This window comes from Oxyura jamaicensis, chromosome 9, assembly GCF_011077185.1.
Source record: "Oxyura jamaicensis isolate SHBP4307 breed ruddy duck chromosome 9, BPBGC_Ojam_1.0, whole genome shotgun sequence".
Taxonomy (NCBI): domain Eukaryota; kingdom Metazoa; phylum Chordata; class Aves; order Anseriformes; family Anatidae; genus Oxyura; species Oxyura jamaicensis.
This window is the reverse complement of record NC_048901.1, coordinates 4,294,910-4,315,352: the sequence shown is the minus strand read 5'-3', so window position 1 is coordinate 4,315,352 and position 20,443 is coordinate 4,294,910. Positions and strand designations below refer to the sequence as shown.

Sequence of the window (20,443 nt, the reverse complement as noted above, 5' to 3'; positions counted from 1 at the left end):
CGATTAGATTCTGTGACAGGTCTGTACACTAGTGCATGGTAAGACAAGGCACCCTAACAGAGCACTTGAGATTTCACATTACCCCGTTCATCTTACCTCAGACTGTCACAGGCCAGAACTTGGCCCTGGGCAGCAATAGCTGACACGTTAACGTCCAGTCCTACCCAAGAAACACTTGGGTTGAAGCTCAAGCAGTATTCTTTAGCGTGGTGTTTTCAGTCTGCCACCTACCTACAGCAGCTCCCCACAGGAGCCCAATGGGCTCATCCACCCATCTCACCAGACACAGCTCGCTCTCCCTTCCTTTCAAGTCGCGTTAAGGCACTGCAGTACCCTTGACCCACAAGTTTTAGGCTCTCCTTCATTAAATCTAATTATATCTATTAATTAAATATTCCTATATAGACATAAGTCTCAAGGAGGAAGAGAACACCAGCGACGCATGCTGAGTGCACCATCTGCTGTACCACTAATGATGCCCAGGTCTGAAAATTAGTTAACTCCATCTGTGTTCAGAAGAAAGCAAAACTGTAGCAGTGTACTTGATCTTCAGTAGGAAGCCTTACAGCAACCACTTGCAAGAAAAAAAAAAAAGGGCAAAGTAAAAGTGAAAAAAACACACACTGATTTTTTGAGGTACACGTGTTTCTTACAGGCATTTTCCCCGTGTAGTGGTTTCACTAAAACATGTATGTTTTCTGCAGAAAGTTCACAACATTAACTGCAGTGGGAACCCCCCCTTCCTAAAGCAGATACCATAGCACTAGTGGTCTCACAACAGTCTCAGGTTTTAGCAAGTCAGGCATGCCACTGTAACCATCAATGTCCACACCAAAACAGAGAGGTGTCAAAACACCATTAATCTAGGTCCTGTACTCCCAAGAAACTTCATAGACATTTCTTTTATTAAAAAAAAAAAAAAAAAAAAACAAAAAAAACACTAAGTAAACAAGCTATAAGTAGCTACCTTCCTCCTATAGTTATAGAGTAAGAAAGAGCTGGGGAATCCCACAAATCTTTGGACTCTTGAAATATGGGGGGAATTCCCATAAAAACTCATGGCATTTGCAGCTTCTCTGTGCAGATGGGAACCACCCTATTTGCTGGGACTGAGAGAATGAAGAGATATTTCTTCTTCCTCCTGGAAATCCCTGCGAGGCTGGAGTGAGTGTAGCCACATCTCCTTCAAAACCAGAGACACACAGCTGCTCAGCCACGGGCAGAGGCAGGGCAAGCTTTGCCTCCCCTTTCTCCTCAGAAACAGGCAGCACTCAGAAAGCCACTCCTGATCAATGTATGAAACACTTCAGGGCCAAAGTTCTCCTCGGCAGTTGCAAGGTCATTTATGCGGGGCGAGAATGAAACTTGAGAAAACCCTGAAGCAGGGAAACAGAGTGAGCTATACACATCGCTGCTCCCACAGCACTGATTCTCTGCTTGGCCGTGCTGGGAGCCAAAGTGCACGAGCTGGTAGAAACACGTGAACAGAAGTTAACAGAAAGGTCTTACAGAAAGGATGATGCATCCAAAATGCACCTAGACAGAAGCAGATGTGACATTATCACAGCTATTGCAAAGCTTTTCAGTGAAGCCCTTCAATGTTTATGATGTTTTTCTAGTGATGCAGTGACCAATGTCATTCTTTCTACAACTTCACAGCAAAATCCTGCAGAAAATGCAACACTGCATCACTCCAAGTCTCATAAATCAGAGACACAAGTAATAACCCACTCTGTTCAATATATTGCAGAGATAATCCAGTCCATTCACTGCTGACATGAAGCATGACAATGTAGTAAATGTGAGACCTCTTTATCAATCCTTGCTCAGTGAGATATAAACCACAGAATGTCTTGCATTCAAAGGGACCCACAAGGACCATCGAGTCCAACCCCTGACTCCACACAGGACCACCCGAAAACCAGGCCAGGTGTCTGAGAGAGCTGCCCAAACACTCCTTGAGCTCCAGCAGCTCGGTGCTGTGACCACTGCCCTGAGGAGCCTGTTCAGTGCCCGACCACCCTCTGGGTGCAGAACCTTTCCCTAACCCCCAGCCTGACCCTCCACGGTCCCAGCCTCAGCACATTCCTGCACAACCTTACAAACCTGCACACCAGGCAAGGCGCACACCCACCCCGTCCCTGGCAGAGCCAGTACTTTGGCTTTGGCAGAGGCCGGCACTACAGCGCTCAGCGCTGCGCTTGTGACAGCAGGCGGCAGCTGCTCCAGTTCGCAGTTTCTCTCCGGAAGACGTGAATGACTGTTCAGTTCGCTTGTCACAGGCAGACCGAAGTGGTGACGTCGGGATTAGCAGGTTTCTCCCTGCAAGCACTAGCAGAGATTTGTAAATGAGCAGGGCTGATTTAAAGCTTTAATAACCAGAGTGCTGCCTCTCCTCAATTTAACTTGTCTGTTCTTTTTGGAAGCGGACCAACCGAGCGATCTGTGTGCCAAGATCAAATTATGCTGGCTTGGATTTTTATAGTGCTTTTTATATTCTCTATCTCTAGTGAGTAATGAATTACACTTAGGTGCACTGCAATGGTTGTGAATACACATTGTAAAAGGCCCTCTCCGACTCCTCACCTGCTCTAACCACCACAACAGAACCATTTACGTTACATGCTGACACTGTGCAGTCGACCATACTTCTGCACGTTGTTTAGCCAACTTTCCCAAACTCTTTCTGAATAGTTAAGGTCTCTAACAAGCACCGGAGCCAACACCACAGCGGGACAATCACTGCTTCACTTCAGCTCAGAACTCCACATGTGACGTTCAGTTTGAACAGCACCGTAAAAACCCACCTCCCTTAATGAGACCTAGACCATAGTCTTCTGATCCAGATAACAAAAGCATTATTTTCCCTGCAATGATAACCAAAATATCCACAAAATTGATTTTAACAAAACAGATATGGTACACGGCTTGCCTCCAGCTGCAGAGACTTTCTGTTGGTGCTAGTACCCACCTTTTCTTCATAGTTGTATGACAATATGACTGCCATGTCATCCTCCTGAAGTCATGTTTCTGTGAACACTCGTTAAAGGAGGAACTGATGTAACTGAGACCAACAGTGTCTGGATAGTCATCCCAAGCACTTCCTCATTCTAAAGATAAACTAGACCAAATGTTATGATTTTCTAATGCTTTAAATACATATCAGTATATTGCCAGATACCAATTTCTGAGTATCTGGCATTTATTTTTTTTTTAAAGATGCTTAAATAATTTTTTTCTCTTAAAGTCCCCATGCCAGAAAGAAGAAAATGAAAAACACTGATAAAATCAACAATCCAAGCTGACGGACTCTGGTTACCTAAGAAAAACATTTCTTAGTGACAGGAGGATCCACTGTGTATTCTTAAAAATTCAGAAGAATTGTGATGGCCAGATTGGTCACAATCAAGCAAGACTGATTTAGTGTTTTGCCAAGTTATGAACTGTGATTTTAGACAAACCAATCTCATATACTTTGAGATACTGAAAGGGACAGGCTTACAAGAGAAAGGGCCACTTATTGAAATAATATCATCTTTCCTCATTTTTTTTTAATAGACTTCTCGATGATACTATTAACCAAGCCCAATCCTACTAAAATTCACAACAGCAAAATAAATTAACTCCTGGGATGGCATCAATGTAAAGTGCTTCCCAGACTACTTCTTCTTCCCTTCCTGTCCCCAGTTATATACTGTAGCTGGCACAGAACATGACTGTGGATTTTTATGTAGTTAATATATGTAGTTAATTTCATTCCACCAGGGTGGGCCAACTTAACTTAAATATTTCTTGGCCAAGCCTGTCAGAACTGCACTGAAGAACAGCCAGGACTCCATGACTTTTGGAGGAGGTGTGTTGTTAGGGCTGAATTTAACCCTGTCTTCAGACCTGCTCCAGTGCGTGCTGGCCACAGCTCCCTGAATATTTCAGCGAGCTGAAGCTGAGGCTAGAAGACCATTCGCATTTAATGGAGTCACCAAAATGTCTGCTTTTTGCTGGAGCGATGTGTGTGTCTCCTTGCCACTAGGCAGTGGCAAGGCTACAGCTGGCTCAGTATGCAATCCACAATCAACAAGTTTGTTGAAATCAGTGGTACAAAGAAAATTTTCTGTGACACCCCTTCCCTCCCACCCTCAGATAAGTTCACTTGTCAGGTCTAAAATGTTTAATTTGTAATGTCTTTCATGAAAACTTGCAGAACTGTACCTGGGAAGGAATCCAGTCGGTCTGTCAGAATGGCACAGCATATCTGATACCCTGCAGTGGCAGTGGTGAGGCTGACGTGCCAGTAAATTTCATTAATGGGACTGCCAGTTCCCATACAATTCTGCTACAGAGAAAATTGTGAAGAACTACAAAGATCCAACCCTTCCCCCTCCCCCCAAATTCTCAGTGATTCAGAAATTAGTTTCCAAAAATCCTAATTGTTTACATAATAAATTATCATTGTTTTGCGGATCAAGATCTATAAAGATCTACTGTGCCTATTTTCCAGCACATTTTCCTATTTTCCTTTAAAAATCACTGTAAGAGAATGGAGAGCACTAAATATCTGAAAACGGATGAGCTGAGCCAGGCCATTTCCATTTTAGCCACGCAGCCAGCTGAGGCCTCAGTGGCACACCCAACAGGCCGGCGGGCGACGGGGTTAGGACGACAACCACAGGACCCGTTCTCAGACACATGTGAGTGACCTACTCTTCGTATCGCCTGATATTTCTCAAGGCAGACTTTATTGCTGCTTTCAGCATGAATTCTGAAAGCGCCAGGCCGACTAGAGCTCTCTTACTAATGGTTAAAACCCGGAAGCCACACAGAGCCGCCAGCTCAAACATCCATGCACTGGGGAGATGGGGGTTGCTTCGTGCTGGCTTGACTTGCTCGTAAGCATTTCCTGATTTCTGTTTCTCAGCCACGAGTGCATGCTTGCCATTGTATGCTTGGTGTGGTGCTTTCTGAATCTGGACGATACGTGCACGCGCATCTTCAATGACTTGCACTTGCCATTTTACACATTAGCTAGAACTACAAACATAGCCCGCAAAATATTTCAGGAACAAGAAAACAACCTGTGTGCCCAGTGTTTGCTCCATAGCTAGAAACCATTTTAGGTGGAGAGGAGACGATCATTATTGTGTCACTGACAACACAACCTCTAAAGAAACGGCCACATTTTTTAAAACTTCATAAATGACAATTTCTAAATAGTTAGTACTTCTGAAGCCTAGACTAAATGTTTGTCCATGGGTCACTTCAGGGGAAAAACAAGAAAGTCTTGTAAAATATCTTGAAGTTGTTTTTAAGTTGAATTTACACAGACCTCTAACCTGGCACCACGCAGCCACTTCATTCCCCTTACCTAACCTCAGCCACAAAAAGAGCACAGTTACAGCAACAAACGGGCTTTAAAGCTCAATCTGTTCTTAAAGAAAGCAGGCAAAAGCCAAAGATGCCATTCTCTCATCTTCGTACAGATATCAGAACAGACTGGTAGGATGCTGTGCAAGGGGTCTGGGAAGATGAGATGGAAGCTGTGGGGGTGAGCAGGGACATCTGGGGGCAGAGCATGCAGATGGCGGCCTTGGGAGCAACGGCCTCACCCTGGGGAGGGAAAAGCGACTTGTGCTGCCCTGGGCATGAAGAGGAGGCTGGAGCAAGTCGAGTTCAGCCGGTCTGTAAACAACTGCCAGCCGTGTCTGCTTTTCTAGCAAGGTCTCAGCTGGGCAGACTCACGGTTGCAAAGAGGGATATTAATAAAACTATCCATTCTGCAAACAGTACGTAGTGGGTTCAACCAAAACTATACTGGAAGCTTAGAAGCTTATGTAAACACCACTTGTGTGCATGCATGCAAGAGAGACGGAGGGAGGGAGTCACTGCACTGTAGTCCATGGAAAATCTACTTTAAGATCTACTTTACTGCCCCCCAGTTTTTGCAATCAGATGGTCTTCATAGAAAATATGGAAAACAGCTCTGACAGCTACATTCTCCATGCAGGAGTAATAGAATTGGTTAATAGTAACAAAATCAGACCAGACCAGTTCCCTCCTGCTGTCCAAGCTGGACAAATAAAGGAGACGCAGAGATCCACCCATGGTCTGTGAGGCTCAGGACAGCAGGGAAGACGCATGCAGTGACGCTACAGGTGACGCTTCCACCAGTCTCATTTAGCACAATCCTGCTATACAAGAGGTGCGCATTTTGCAGAACACAATGAACATCAGTGAATTGATTTTCAAAACTATTTTATGTGCTTCAAAAGTAAAGTTTTCTTTTTAGTTGACTTTTGGTTTTTAAGACTACATAAGACTTTTTTCTTTTTTTTTTTTTTTTTTTGCAGTGAATATTTAGAACCAGAGAGAAACCTAATGTCTGCTCATCAGATCATACTCTGACACTAAAGACTTAGATCACTATCATTAATCCCATGATGAAATTCCAAGAAATTGCACAAACTATGTGGTCCATTTTCACTTAAACACTAAAATGTAGATGTATGAAGTCCTAGACTTGTAGAATAAGAAAGAATGTTTTTGAAAGGGGCTCGGACTCTTCAGAAATCCCTGAATCAAAGAACAACTGACAAAAATGTTAGCATTATCTTTAAATAAACTTCCCAAAAATAACACTTGATTTCTAGAGAGTACTTAGCAGTAAGTCAGCATCTTGCACGACAGTCCTCATGTATGTTGTCCTCCTTCAGATATGCAGTAAATATCTCCCTTTTTCTAACTATCCTCTGGTTCCTTATGTCTTCATGAGTTACAGATATTTTTCATTCTACTTATCTGACTAAATCATATGTCTGTGTTTCCACTGGGGATTTATCCATAAACATTAGTATTGTTCGTGCACCTTAAACTCAACTCTCCCAATGACACAAGTTTCAGAAATTTATAAACTTTTCCTTGGTATCAACCACCCTCCCAATCAGATAGCTATCAAGTCATTTGCCCACACGCACACAAATGATGTAAATGAAAGCAAGATCTAGTCAACCACACTGAGCCCAATCAACCATCTACAATCAATTAAAACTAATCAGATTATAATCAGTCTTACAAAAGCAAGTTTCCATCAAATAATAAAAGTCCATGTACAGAAAACCCGGGTCTAGGTGTGGTATAGGAATTCTGTCTCTGAATAAGGCCCCACTTTCGCAGGCCTTTGCAGCTGCCGTGGGAGCTAACCCCACTTGGAGATCTGCAAGAGGCTGGCGACTGAAGGAGAGATAAGCTCCTGGATTGATAGCAAGAAGTACTCACAGGCCAACAATTTAACATGCTCCAATTATGAAATAGTGGGTAGAAGGACACGGGTCACAAGCCACAAAAGTAAAGCCAAGTGTACTTGTGTCTCCTAGGGGCAAAACAAGCTATTGAGAAATACAACCACAGGATAACATGACACAGTGACCCCATCTCATCTTATGGCTGAAAAGAACAGAAAAAAAAAGACAAGATTCCCCTGAAAACTCAACTTATATCCCATGCATTATAAAAGCCAGCTACTTTGCAGGAAGCACTGTGCACTGCCTGCAGGCGGGCTACTGATTTATTGCTGCTGTTCAGGATTAGTTTTAGGTCGAACTCTGCTTTCCTGTAAGGCTTCAGCCACTTCTAGTGAGCACTAATCACACACAGTCAGGATCCGCACAATAATGACAAAAATCCCTCCTAACCAGCATTTAACAGCAGCAGTGCCTACATCCTAACACGTTTTGTGAGCTGTCAGCATTAGATGCTTTCAACACCTGCATTAGCCTTCATTCTCAGGATCTATGACTACAAAGTTTAAGCTCTAAAAAATCTATGTAGATTGCAAAAGGCTAACATGAATTAAAGGACTCATGAGTTAACTCAATTTTTCATGATGAAACCAAGTAATTACCCTCATTAAGGGTAAAGGGGTGTATAGCCTCTTAAATATTTAGTCATGGGACTTCCTTAAACTTCACATTTCTTCAGTGAACACCAAGATGGTGTTGTCATTTTTTAAAAAAATCTCAAGAATGTTATGTTTTTGAGGGGTGATCCTACTGAATTTTGGAGTCAGTTTCAAGGAAACAAAAGGAGACTCAAGCATCTTAAAAGGTACCTAACACCAAGTAAGTTTTCAGTGGTAACTGAAATGCACCCTGAATGCAATGTTCAGCACCCTGAAGTGCTTACACAGACCTGTGTAACGCTGTTGGAAAATTCCAAGAGTTATCTGGGGACTCTTTGAAAGCTGAGAACTTCTGAAAATCTAGCAGCATTTGAGAGTTAACTTCAAAACCTCTCTAGCCCTTAGCATCTTTGACTTTATGACAATAGCTCAGGGCAGCAGGAACTACAGTGTAAAGTAGCCGTGTCAAAAAGATCCACTTCCATATAAAATATACAGCCAAAGTGGCAGCTAGTCATGAGCAAATACCAAGCACTTTACTGCTAGACCAACCTCAGGCAGTCCTAAACCATCAGTTACAACATTCTACAATTGCAGAGATATTTTCCTTCTTAAGAAAGCAAATGAGAAATATCTTCAGTGTATTATCACCAATTATTTGCTACATCAGCAGGAAGAACAGCCTCCAAAAGAAAACCCTCACTGCACACACAAACACAATCTATTTTGATACACAAAACTACACAAGAAAACTGAACACCTGTTATGAAGAAAATGCTCCATTTTCTACAAATCATTCTTAAGGAAACCACTGAATATTTGAAATCTGAAGTAGTGTCTCAAGGGAATATATTGAAAACCAATACTTGCCTTAGTCTTCTCAACAGTGTTTCACCTAAAACTTTTCTACAGTTTCAGTTTTAGCTGAGAAAGCTTAGGTGCAAAATGAGTTAACGTGACCTGCCCGGTGCCACACATAGGAGTTTCACAAGGTGCGGTCTTGGCTCAGTGCTATCAGTGGCAAAGCCACTCTTTACCTCCATGGGGTAGAACCTCGCTCCAGCTTTCTACCAAGGGCTCTGGATCTTCCTTCACTTGCTCACTGCTCTGTAGGAGAGTGACTTTCTCCTGCTTCTGGCCTCCAAATGCACAAATTGAACATAGGAGATCATGAGACCTGAAGTCACGGAGGACTTTCTACTCCAGAAGCACCATTACTGATTTTCACAGAACTACCAAGCATGCATTACCAGGCATCTCAGAGCATCACATAATGCTGCTATCAGTACCTGATCGACAACATGATACTACACAACACATTCCCTGATGTAAACTGAACTCTCCACACTTCAGTCGTAAAGTAGTGGTTCTCTGATGTTCAGTACCTTGTCATACAGGTTGATACAATTCCTACAAACACACACCAAGGAATAGATCCTGATCTCCCCTATTTGTATTTGACCTGTAATTTCACAACAATTTCATAGAAGAGATGGACAGGAGGCATACTCACGCAGCTCAGTCTGTGAATTTCTCCTCGGTTCACTCGCTTCATGGTCTTTCTCTTCTTCCGCAGTTCACTGGTCTCCCTTCTGAAAACTCTCCCTCGAAAGCTCATTGTATCAGTAGGAATTCAAGCAGCAAACAAATCGCTCTTTAAAAACTGTGATCCTTCAACCTCTGCTTCAGCGTAACAAATGAAAGCTACGTATACTGTTCAAGAGGGAAGTATGTCTAAAACTTACATGCTGTATCCACAGTAACTGAACAGAAAGAAGAAAGCCAGCAATAACTCATTTCTTCCTGTGAATAATGCTCTATTAAGGCGGCAGTGTCTCATTAAACCATAAATACACCCACCCCCCGTCTCTTATGCAAATCAAAACAGGAAGTTCTAGCAACAAGTCTTACAACTGAATGTCTATCTTTGCCTCAAAAACCATTACATCCTTTCCCCTCACCACCTTCCCTGATTCGAAAGCCGAAATGGCTGCACTCCTCCTTCAAGCACACATGTCCCCAAACTAGAAAGTCACTCAAAAAACGGGGATCTCCTGCTGAGCGGGGTGATGGCAGGCCTCAGCAACAGGCCGCACAGCAGCCGTGGTGCTGCTCGGCCCAGCGTCAGCTCTGCTGCCGGGCTGAGGTAACAGTTCCCCTTTCACGGGGCGCCAAACTTCGCTAAGGGGAAGCACCCCACGAACTTATAAATCTGCAGACAGTTGAAAAATGGGAAACAGAGCCATTCACGTGCTGATGTTGAAAATACATTTTGACCTGTAAAATCTGGTCTTAGGCTTGTTGCCTCCCAGCTAGGAATAATCACTGCCTGTTTCTGCCTGGCGAGGCAGCGCCTCCAGCTCACTGAGGGTACACAAGGAGGGCCGGCAGCCCCTGCCACCCCCCAGCCAGCCCTGGGACCCCCATGGGGAGCTGGCGCAGCCCCCATCCCACTGCCCCTGGTGGGGATGGGGAGCAGAAGGGGAGCAGGATGTTCTGCAGGCTCTCAGACCTGAACAAATCCCCTCAGTGTCCACACATGCACGTGCTCGCACAGCCCCTTCTGTTCTCCTTTGTTCTGGCTGAGGACTCGTCCTGCTGTAGTAGAAAACCTGCATTTCCCTATGTGGACAGTATTTATGTGAAGTCTTCTTATTTTGTAGTTAATATCAGTGTGTGTGGCCAAGAGAATCATTAGTTTTTCAGCTCTTTCACTCAGGATGTTTTGCACACTGAACTATAAACATCAACTTCATAGCTTGTTTCAGTGAATTGTTCTGAGATCTGCAGATTTTTTGTTTTGTTGTTTCTCCCTTTTCCTTTGAGCAAATAATTCTGAATTCCATGAACCCTTTCTGGCATTTTTCAGCATTAGTAACATTTGATCCAAAGGAACAAACCTCTTAAAAATTTCCACTTGATTGTTCCATATGCAGGCTTCCCGTGCCAGGAGCCCGGTCACACTGAGCACAGCATATACGGCCTGCGTATTACAAACACGCATCGCTCTGATGAGTTTGCCTTTGGCTTCTACAGTTAAAATATAATGCATGAGCTTCATGAATTAAACAAACAAACAAGACCCCTATCTCAACAATATCTTTATAACTTAGCCTTGTATTTGGGATCACCTCCTTTAAATGGAATTTTACCAGCCTGCTGTGTGACTGCTTGAGACAGATTTCACTGTACTCCTACTTAGCGTGAAAAGCATCCGCATCTGGCACTAGAAAACAGAAAAGGCAACAGAAGCTCTTTGCCAAGATATGCAGACATTTCAAGTGGCTACCAATATAGAACCACAACACTAACCAAGTTGGAATCACCCTTGTTTTCTCCCCAACCACCACACTATCTTTACCGAGTCCCGAGTGCCTCTCACATAACATAGTGAACACAGCTGCCAAGACAAAAGGTCCTTGCCAGAAGTTAAATTTAACGCTGGATCCATCAGCCCTGCTGACTTAACTTTAAGCAGATATCAATTCCTCTCAGAGGCTCCTTAACGTATCGACTCGTTTCTGTAACTCGAGCACACAGAGCTATCTCCAGGGCTGCTTGTCTCAGCCGCCTGCAGCATTGCCCAAGCGCAGGCCGACAGGCACCACCACTTAGTGAGCGGACCTGGAAAAGACAGCTCCTTAAACCAAAACTGTGTAGCCTAATGCCATGCTGTACAAAAGGGAAGATGGTTCCCTGCACCGTCAGCTTCTGCAGCCTGCATAAAGCCAGCAAAAACTGCTCCTCAAGTTTGGCTTAGGACACTACTTAAATTCCCATTTTAGCTCCATCAGAAACCTTAACCTCCGCACACACGGCAGGGGAAGGCTGTCTCCTATGCTTCCTGCCTCCAGCAATGCTGAGGAGCCCTTCCAGGGCATCCTCTCCCCCCATCTAAGCCCCCACTACTTCATGAAAATTTGATGAACTTGTGTTATTCCCAAATAATACAAAGGCTGGACTTAGGTTCGGGTTTCCTGTTGGTCCTTATCCAGTTGACTCCACTGAGTGTCTTTGTCCAATGGACTTTCAAGCCTCATGTTACTAAAACTCATTTATTGCCATTCCTCTGACAGCCTGTATTTTCTCAGCACCATTTAAAGGTTGAAGCAAGCAAATAACTAATAAGCTATAGCATCCACACAGGGATGGTAATTTAATAATCATAAAATCAGTTAATATAAATAAAATTCCTGTGCTGATTTTAAATCCAGAACGATTATGTGTAAGGTAAAAAGTATTAACCATATTCCAAGTTAACCCACGAAAAGAGGTATTGGGCCACAGGAAATCCACAAGCCTTGTTTACGTTTGTGAAGTCCTGCATCCAATTCATACAGTCAAAATAAGGACACTGAAGCACTTAAGTAGCATATGTAAGGCGGTTAGTTCAGGGTTTAATTGCTGCCTGCATTGAACATTTTCATCTGTTCCCAGCATTTTGAAGAAACTCGTTAACATCTAGATAGGCAAAATAATAACATTTGATAAGTCTAATCCTTTTAAGGAATAGCTATATATTCCTTTTGCTTCATAACCAGTAGCATTCAGCTTTCTGATAGGGGTTATAAATTCTTTAATAATTCTTTTCTTCTCTTTTCCTACATTTCTTTCAGATCTTCTGTCCAACTTAATTTATTTCTCTCTTAAATCTCTGCACTGGCATGCTTCATTGACTTTAGCCTGAATCTATGATATACAGCAATATGCAAAAATGTACTGCTGGACAAAACTAATCCACTGCTACAGTACGTAATTCAACCACTGGAAAATGAATGCCACTAGTTCTTAGCAAGCAGCCCTATGAAGATATGAAAATTCAGTCCCTAAAGTACATATCTTCAACCAACAAAAAAGATGCTTCTAAACAGGTTAAATATTTGAGTTGCTGAATATTTCACTTGCAAATACTGAATTCACAATGCTGTCCTCCTAAATAATATAATTTACCTGCTCCCACCGAGAAAGATCAAAATAAAGCTTTAGTTCATGCAAAAATCAAATTCATAGCAAGCGCCAGGGAATGATTACTTCCCTCCTGCTCAGTATTTCTGTCTGGGAGGAACGCTGACATGCACAAACAGTGCAAGTCAAAAACGTAGTCTTGACTTGTGCCCATAAATAACTGCACACCCATGGTCATTTGCATGGTCATATCGCAGACAGAGTTTTTTCTCTCTTACAACTACAGCTCTAAAAAAGCACACACGGAGAATCAAATGAGACAGGACAACCTAATAGAAAGAGTAGGAGAGCTCAGTCAAAAAGGAATAAGAGAAATACAGAAGAGCAGGTACTAACCAACAAGAGGTCATGCTCGAGCAGGCTTAGGCACTCTCAAGCATGCATCAAGATTGAAGCCCATCAGAGGGGAAAAGACTTCACCACCCCCACAGCGGCTGAAGAAAAATCATGGGATGACAGCCAGAAACAGGACCCAGCCCCTGGCATGGAAACAGAAACGATTCTGCAATGTGTGGCCACGATGTTAGCATGTGGCCAGCAGGCAGCCATCAGCTCAGGTACCAGGGAGAAGGCAGAAAACATGGTACCCAGAAGAGGGTCACAACAGGCTCCCTATCCTTTTTTACCTACTCCACATAGCCTTCCAGCCTCTTCTTATACCCTAGGGATGTGGGCTGCAGGAGTTGCAAAACTTGGAGGTCTTGCTAGCACACTCAACTACTAAGGCCAGTAATGGGGAGATTAACACACTTATACCCTACTACCTGCAGGCAGCGCCAGCAGATAAGCTATATTAATACATCCTGATGCCACTTTTTGTATATTCATCGCCTGGCATTTATTTTCAATCCCCTGCTAAGCCCACCGTCACTGTCGGTCACACCTTGAACAGTGCAGCAGGGCAACGTCACTAGAAGTTACGCGTTTGGATGATGAAGCAAGCTGTATCAGATATAATCTGTGATCTTCTCGGTGGTCCAAGCACTTGCCAGGAAATTGGTTGTAATGAGTGACTCCACATTTTCAGATGTGACTGCCAAAAACCCGCTAACGGGACTGTGAGTGAGGTGCCAATGACTGTACACCATGCATTCATCTCATCCACATCTTCCAGACGTCAAGAATAGCAAGTATTCTTTAGTGGCTTGTGAATGCATGAAACCTGAACTTCCTTAAAGCTCCACATCGGAAAGGCAAAGCATATTACTACAACAGCATCAGAAACAAGTTTTCTTATTTTTTTTTATTACTAGCGCCTACCAGAGAATGCAGAAAGCTTAGTTATCTCCATTCCAAACCCTTTGTCATTAATGACTGAAAAATAAACAAATTCACTCCATCAAGAAGAGATTGTCTTTGGGAATGAAATGTTCAGTATTGATCCGTGCTTTGAGTCGCCTTTAAAAAAAAGGAGGGGAATGGGGGGGGGAGGGGGGGGGAAGAGAAGGAGAGAGGAACATAAAAATCAAAGTAATTCAAAAAAAATAATTTGCTTTTCTGGTTAAGGGAAAAACCACATATGGCGCAACCTTTTTCAAAGTCACTCTGGTGCTGAATCAACCGGTAGAGAATTAGTGTGTTTTTTTAATTATTATTTTTATTTTTGAGCAATCTGACTCTACCTACGATCTACGAGTAACTTAAGCTAAGACATCAGCCTCCACATGTAAACACACTGCGATGTCATTGCAATAGCTGATACTTGCATTCTGCCCCAAAAAAAAAAAAAAAAAAAAAAAAAAAAGCTAGCTCTGAGCAGACAAAGGGCTGGAAATCCATCATGGTAAAAATGACATCAGCACGCAAGGTGAGCTCTCTGAGGCAGGGTGGCAATGACCCTGCATAAATACCCATGAAAACAAAACTATTTCTCAGAGTTCTGCTAACAGATGCTTCCAGAAAAGTCCCTGTTGTCAGCAGCTCCAGCTACATCAGTCCATTTTTTTCCTCCCCAGGCTGACAGCACAGCCATTCCTCTGTGCCTTCACCTTCTCTCCATGCCCTAGCTATTAGTGCACCTCACGTGGAACAAATCTGCGAGAAGCTTCTGTGTCTCTGTAGTGGGTTTATGTGACAAGGTTTTGGTAGCAGGGGGCCATAGGGGTGGCTTCTGTGAGAAGGATCTAGAAGCTGCCCCATGTTTGGTAAGGGCCCCACTGCTGACCAGAACTGAGCCAATAAGTGATGTTGTTTGCGCCTCTGTGAGAGCATATTTAAGACAGGGAAAAAAAAAAAACGCTGCGCCACACAGCAGCTGGGAGAGTGAGAGGAGTGAGGAACAGCCTTGCAGGCGCCAAGGTCAGTGAAGAAGGAGGGGGAGAGGTGCTCCAGGCGCCGGAGCAGAAGTCCCCTGCGGCCTGTGGTGAGGACCATGGTGAAGCAGGATGTCCCCCTGCAGCCCATGGAGTACCACGGTGGAGCAGGGTTCCACGCTGCAGCCCGTGGAGGAGACCACGGTGGAGCAGGTGGCCCTGCACCGACGGAGACTGCGGCCTGTGGAAGGCCCCTGCCGGAGCAGATTCCGGGCCGGACCTGCAGCCCGTGGAGAGGAGACCACGCAGGAGCAGGTGACCTGGCAGGAGCTGCTGCCCGTGGGGGACCCAGGTTGGAGCAGTTTGCTCCCGAGGGATGGACCCCGTGGTACGGACCCATATCTGGAGCAGTTCTTGAAGAGCTGCTGCCTGTGGGAAGCCCACGCTGGATCAGTTCAGCAAGGACTGCATCCCGTGGGTGGGACCCCACAGCACAGGGGACGAGAGTGACCAAGAAGGAGCGGCAGAGAAGAATTTCTATAGACTGACCATAGCCCCCATTCCCCTGTTCCCCTGCGCCGCTCGGGGGGAGGAGGTGGAAGAGGGGGGATGGGGGGGGAAGGTGCTTTTGGTTTCTTTCCTTTGTTTCTCACTTCTCTAGCTCGTTCGTAATAGGCAATAAATCTTACTATCTCCCTATGCTGAGTCTGTTTTGCCCATCACAATAATTACTGCGCAATCTCCTCGTCCTTATCTCAACCCTTGAGCCCCTTTCATCGTATTTTCTCCCTGTTCCTCTTTGAGGAGGGGGAGTGAGAGAACGGTTGTGGTGGAGCTCGGTCACCCACCCGAGCGAAACCATCACAGTCTCCGTGTCCCACGTGAAGGATACAACGCACCCTCTGGTTGAGCTGGTGGTGCCACGAGCTGCTGACGGGCTGGATTGCCAGTCTTTGTGCACTGCCAGGGTCGATGGGATTCACTGGGGGCTGAAAGCATCCCCGGGGTTGTTAGGAGAAAGGCCTTGGGGAGGGCATTTGTGCAGTTTCCAGTGTGGTGTCACATACAGCACTCAAGGGCCCTTCCAGCTCATGTATTTCATCGCCTCCACACAGCCTGATAAGTACTCACAAGAGCTTGCTGATAACGCCTGTGCTCCAAAAGCCACCTGCTACCCCTTCGCTCGTTTTACAACTCTCAAACGTCTCACTATTATTTCAGAAGCAGGCTCAAGTGAGCAAGCAGCAGTCCCTACCTCTCCAAAAATCTAGGAACACTGCTAAATATGCACCCCCTGTGCTGCTTTTGCCTTGCCATGATAACATTTCTACCATTCAATAAACAGTCCCAACAGCAGCATCGTTCCAGCAGCTTCCCAAGGTGGAAAAACACCTGCACTCAGCAGAAAACCAGTCTCGTGGGTCCCATGCCTGCTGCCATTCCTTCTGCACCCTTCCAGCACTTGGGAGGCAGCTGCTTGGCGAAGCGGGACGAGCCGGGCGTACCGCGCCGCGGTGCTGCCAGTCGGCCCCCTTTGCGGGCGTGAGTCCCTCCAGCAGCACCGAGCACAGCAATCTTCTGTTCCAGGCATCTTTGCACAGGTTGAATAGAAACGCGGCTATACATACTCGCTTTAGCGAACAAAATGCTTCTTTTTACATCAGCAATCAGGCTGGAAGAATAAACTTTCCATTAGCAATGCTGTCCTGCTGATGCGTACAAAAACCAAATATGCAATCACTTTAATTTCTTCTTTAGCTTGATCCATTGGGAAATTTCAAACAAACATTATCCTTTTGTTTTCATCTACTTGGACTGGAATCAGCCCTTGATAACAAAACACGTAGCGATGAAGGGCCATAAAAGGCCATTAAATAATTTAATCATCTAAATTTACTATCTTCAGACATGTTGCGGCTGCCCTGTTTTTTTGGCTTCCATTGCATGCTTTTCTGATTGTAATTCTAGTATCTGCTATTCATGTCTATCCTACGTTGCAGCAATGATTTTTCATTTTATTTACAGAGAAAAGCTCAGCTTCAGCAACATCTGGTTTACAAAGAGAATCCACATTTCCACCCAATTTTCCAGCTGGAATAGCTGAAGCAAAAGGAGGTCAGGCAGCTCATTTACTCAAGGTCACAAACAACATCTATAGTGCCACAAATACATGTGTATATATACACACAAAAATAAAATGTCCTATGATATTCTCCTTTGTTTTTTTCTAAGTACTAAAATACTCTTCCCTCCATACGAATGCAAGCCGACAGCACAAGCAGTATGTTTGATTTTACACACTTACAGCATATATTCGACTTTATAAGCTCCTGTAAGCTCTCTTCTACTGCCTGTGGGTATCTTAAGCAACTAAGAAAGCACTTGCTATAATGTTTCATCATTTCGATCCTGTTGTCAAAAGGTAAATAACGGCATTTTTGAAGAGAGAAAAAATTCAACGTACAGATAAGCAAGATTATTTTCTTATTTCAGTGAGAAAAAGGAATGCAACATAAAATCCTGCAAGTCACATTTACATCAGTTCAGCTTGCTAGTGGAAAAGAGAAGACATCCTGCATCCCTTTGACATTCCTTTTCTCTTACCTGATCTCCTACAACACAAAGTAGAACTGTGAAGACTACCAGTGCCAACACACAGTAATGTATTTCTCACTCTGACATAATTGTCCATACTTCCAGGTAACTCTTTCACTTTCCCAGTCTCTGTTTCTAATTTCTAAACTAAAAACTGCTAATCTTCATACAGACTCATAACAAACATGAAATCTTCAGCATTACCAAAATAAGAAGATAAAAATTCTGGGAAAAAACAGACGGGGCAGTGGTTGGGATCCCAGAACCAGCCCTGTGGTTTGTGAAGGCCTGCGTAAAGTAATCAAAACTGAAGATAACCCCAACCTTGGCAAAAGGAAACATAACATACTCCACTGAGTTCTACTCCCTCAATTACCCCAACCTCACAGCAACAAACAGCCGAGGGATGCGCAGGGTCCAGATGCACAGCATGCTACCACGCATCAGCGGGCTCGCAGGAAAGGTCCACGCACGTGGCCAGCAGGCTGCAACAAATGCACAGTAATTCATGTGAGCAGGCGATGAAGTTGACGTACTTGCAGGTAAGTAAGAGGCAAGACAAAACACAGAGTATCATTTCAGTAGCAAGCAAAGTATTGAATGTTCACCTAGATGCCATGCTAAATTGCAGTTTACATGAGCATGGCCGTCCTGGGTAGGATGAAAATTCATTTAACTCAGCTCTCTGGATCTACGAGTCCACAGATGCCTACGGAAAACACAGAAACCAGTAAGCCTAGCAGTATTTCTCCTGAATACTCCTCCAGTTTCCATTCATGCAGGCTCCCAGCCAAGGTGCCATCGTCCATATTTACTAATTCTCGAACACTTTTCTTTCATGGATGTACCCCATCATTCTTTAAATCTATGCAAGCACCGAGGATGTTAAATATTTGGTGGCAAGAAAATCCACAGCTCAGATACTCATTCTGTTGAGCCAATTTTCTTCACTTCCCTCCTCTCACCCCAAAGTTACCATCCGCTAGTTTCACGTGATGACTCTAGTTTCTCTTGTTGAGAGTAGGAACTGCAAGCTAAGGCTACACATGACACCATCCTTAGTTTTTCAGCTTCCATCATATCCCCTTGTAGTTATTAGTCAGGCCAGTCCAGGTCCCCTCTTTATCTACACGGTCACAGTCTACCTTTACTGATCCTCCTCATCCTTCTCTGTAATTCTACAATTCCAGTACGTGTGTTTTGAATTGTGTTGTGTATTTAAGACCTCCCAGGAAGCTGCTACGGAACTCTGTTATCCAAGAATAGATCAAAAAGCAAAATTTATTTATGATTTCTGAGTGAGCAAGAAAGCAGGACCAGAACTATGTCATTCTTAACACAGCAAAGCTGCTGTAAGCCTCCAGGTCCCAGCCTCTGCAAGGCTGGGAGCTGAATCGTAGCCATTCCTCTTCCTTTGCCTTCTCCGAACGGTTTTCTCTAACAGGATGAATGTCAGCCAGTATTTCTTCCCTTGTGTTCTTCCCCACTCCCACGCCTTGCTCTTTGGAGCCAACAGTGAAGACAAGCCCTTCAACCTTCACTCTTGCCTAACCACCAGGAACCACCAGGAACCGGTCATGGAGAGCCTGATTCTGTAACGCGTTAGTTGGCATTGTTATTTTATTTGTTAATTCTGGAAAGTCCAGAAAACTCTCTCTTCCTGTTGAAACAGCAGGAACATCTTGATTCATTTCTACTATCACTTGAGCGGGACACAAAAGCAGCGGTGAGAAAATCAGAAGCTAAGAGGTTAACTTCTGATTGCCTGCAAATACACAGCACAGCCAGGCAGGAGCAAGTGCCAGAAAAGGATGTGGATGGGAAACAAAGCAGTTTGCTGCAGTTCTTCCTCACTCAGTTCCTTGTTCTGCGTGAAGCACTGCAGACAGGGTCTGATTCTAGGAGCAAATCCTTTGTAAGAATATTTCCAAGAAATACGGTCGTCTTTTGAACATGTTTTACAAAAAGCAATATTCAGCGACCAACTCAGATTCTTTTTGCAGGCTCATGTAACTTAAAATTGCCCTTGATTTTGATTTAAAAAGGAAAATTGGCAAGCACTTCTTACGTGCAAAAGCTTTTGGCAGCTTAAAAATATTGTGTAAAGAAAATTCTCAGTGGGAACTGGTACAAACTTTTGTGTCAACTCATCTCTCAGACATCTCATGTGGGCAGGTCCTTTTTGGTGTATTCTTCACGAACAGCCTTTTTTTATAAAGCAAAAACGTTTTAGAGCTCCATTTTATTAACCAGTGTTTACAGTTTCTGTTTCTCTTAGATTCAATAAAGGACGACAAACATACTGGCACCCGGCTTCGGCAGGATTCACTTCTAATTTTGATATGAAATGAAGCACATGCTAAGAAGCACGTCTGTTATTTCCAAACGCTTCTTCAGTTCAAACCATGTTCATGAGTTTTCCTTGTACTTCTGGACACCACGCTGGGGCATCCTGTGCTTGCACAGTGCCCGAGGAAGTCGGGGGCATGCTGCCGGAGGGTTTCTGAACAGCAGCAGGTGACGGCCACGTGAACACTCCGCTCACCAGTCCTTCCTCACCAACGGCTTAGCTGCACTGCCAGCAGAAACAGAGATTACCTGATAAAGGGGGCAAGGTGCCCCTTTTAGGAAGGCAAGACCAGCAAATTGTAACATGTATCTCAAATATTGGAAAATTTGTTCATTAAAAGTCTGCACAGAAACAGGAAACGCTTCCCCCCAGACTGACCAGCGTGGAGGT

At 44.2% G+C, this 20,443-nt stretch overlaps 1 protein-coding gene across 18 annotated transcripts in view; it reads right to left on the bottom strand.

Annotated features, from left to right (window-relative positions):
- Nucleotides 1-20,443, bottom strand: part of DOCK10 (dedicator of cytokinesis 10) — a 153,080-nt gene that overhangs the window by 99,854 nt on the left and 32,783 nt on the right. For 2 of the 18 annotated variants that reach the window (XM_035335212.1, XM_035335213.1), the window contains exon 1: nt 9,405-9,689. The exons of 15 other annotated variants lie outside the window; for them this stretch is intronic. In XM_035335212.1, the coding sequence (XP_035191103.1) occupies nt 9,405-9,509 (105 nt within the window). In that variant the 5' untranslated portion in view covers nt 9,510-9,689. Of the gene's footprint in view, nt 1-9,404; nt 9,690-20,443 lie in introns of those variants that run through there. One more of the 18 variants, XM_035335219.1, reaches the window with a different exon arrangement.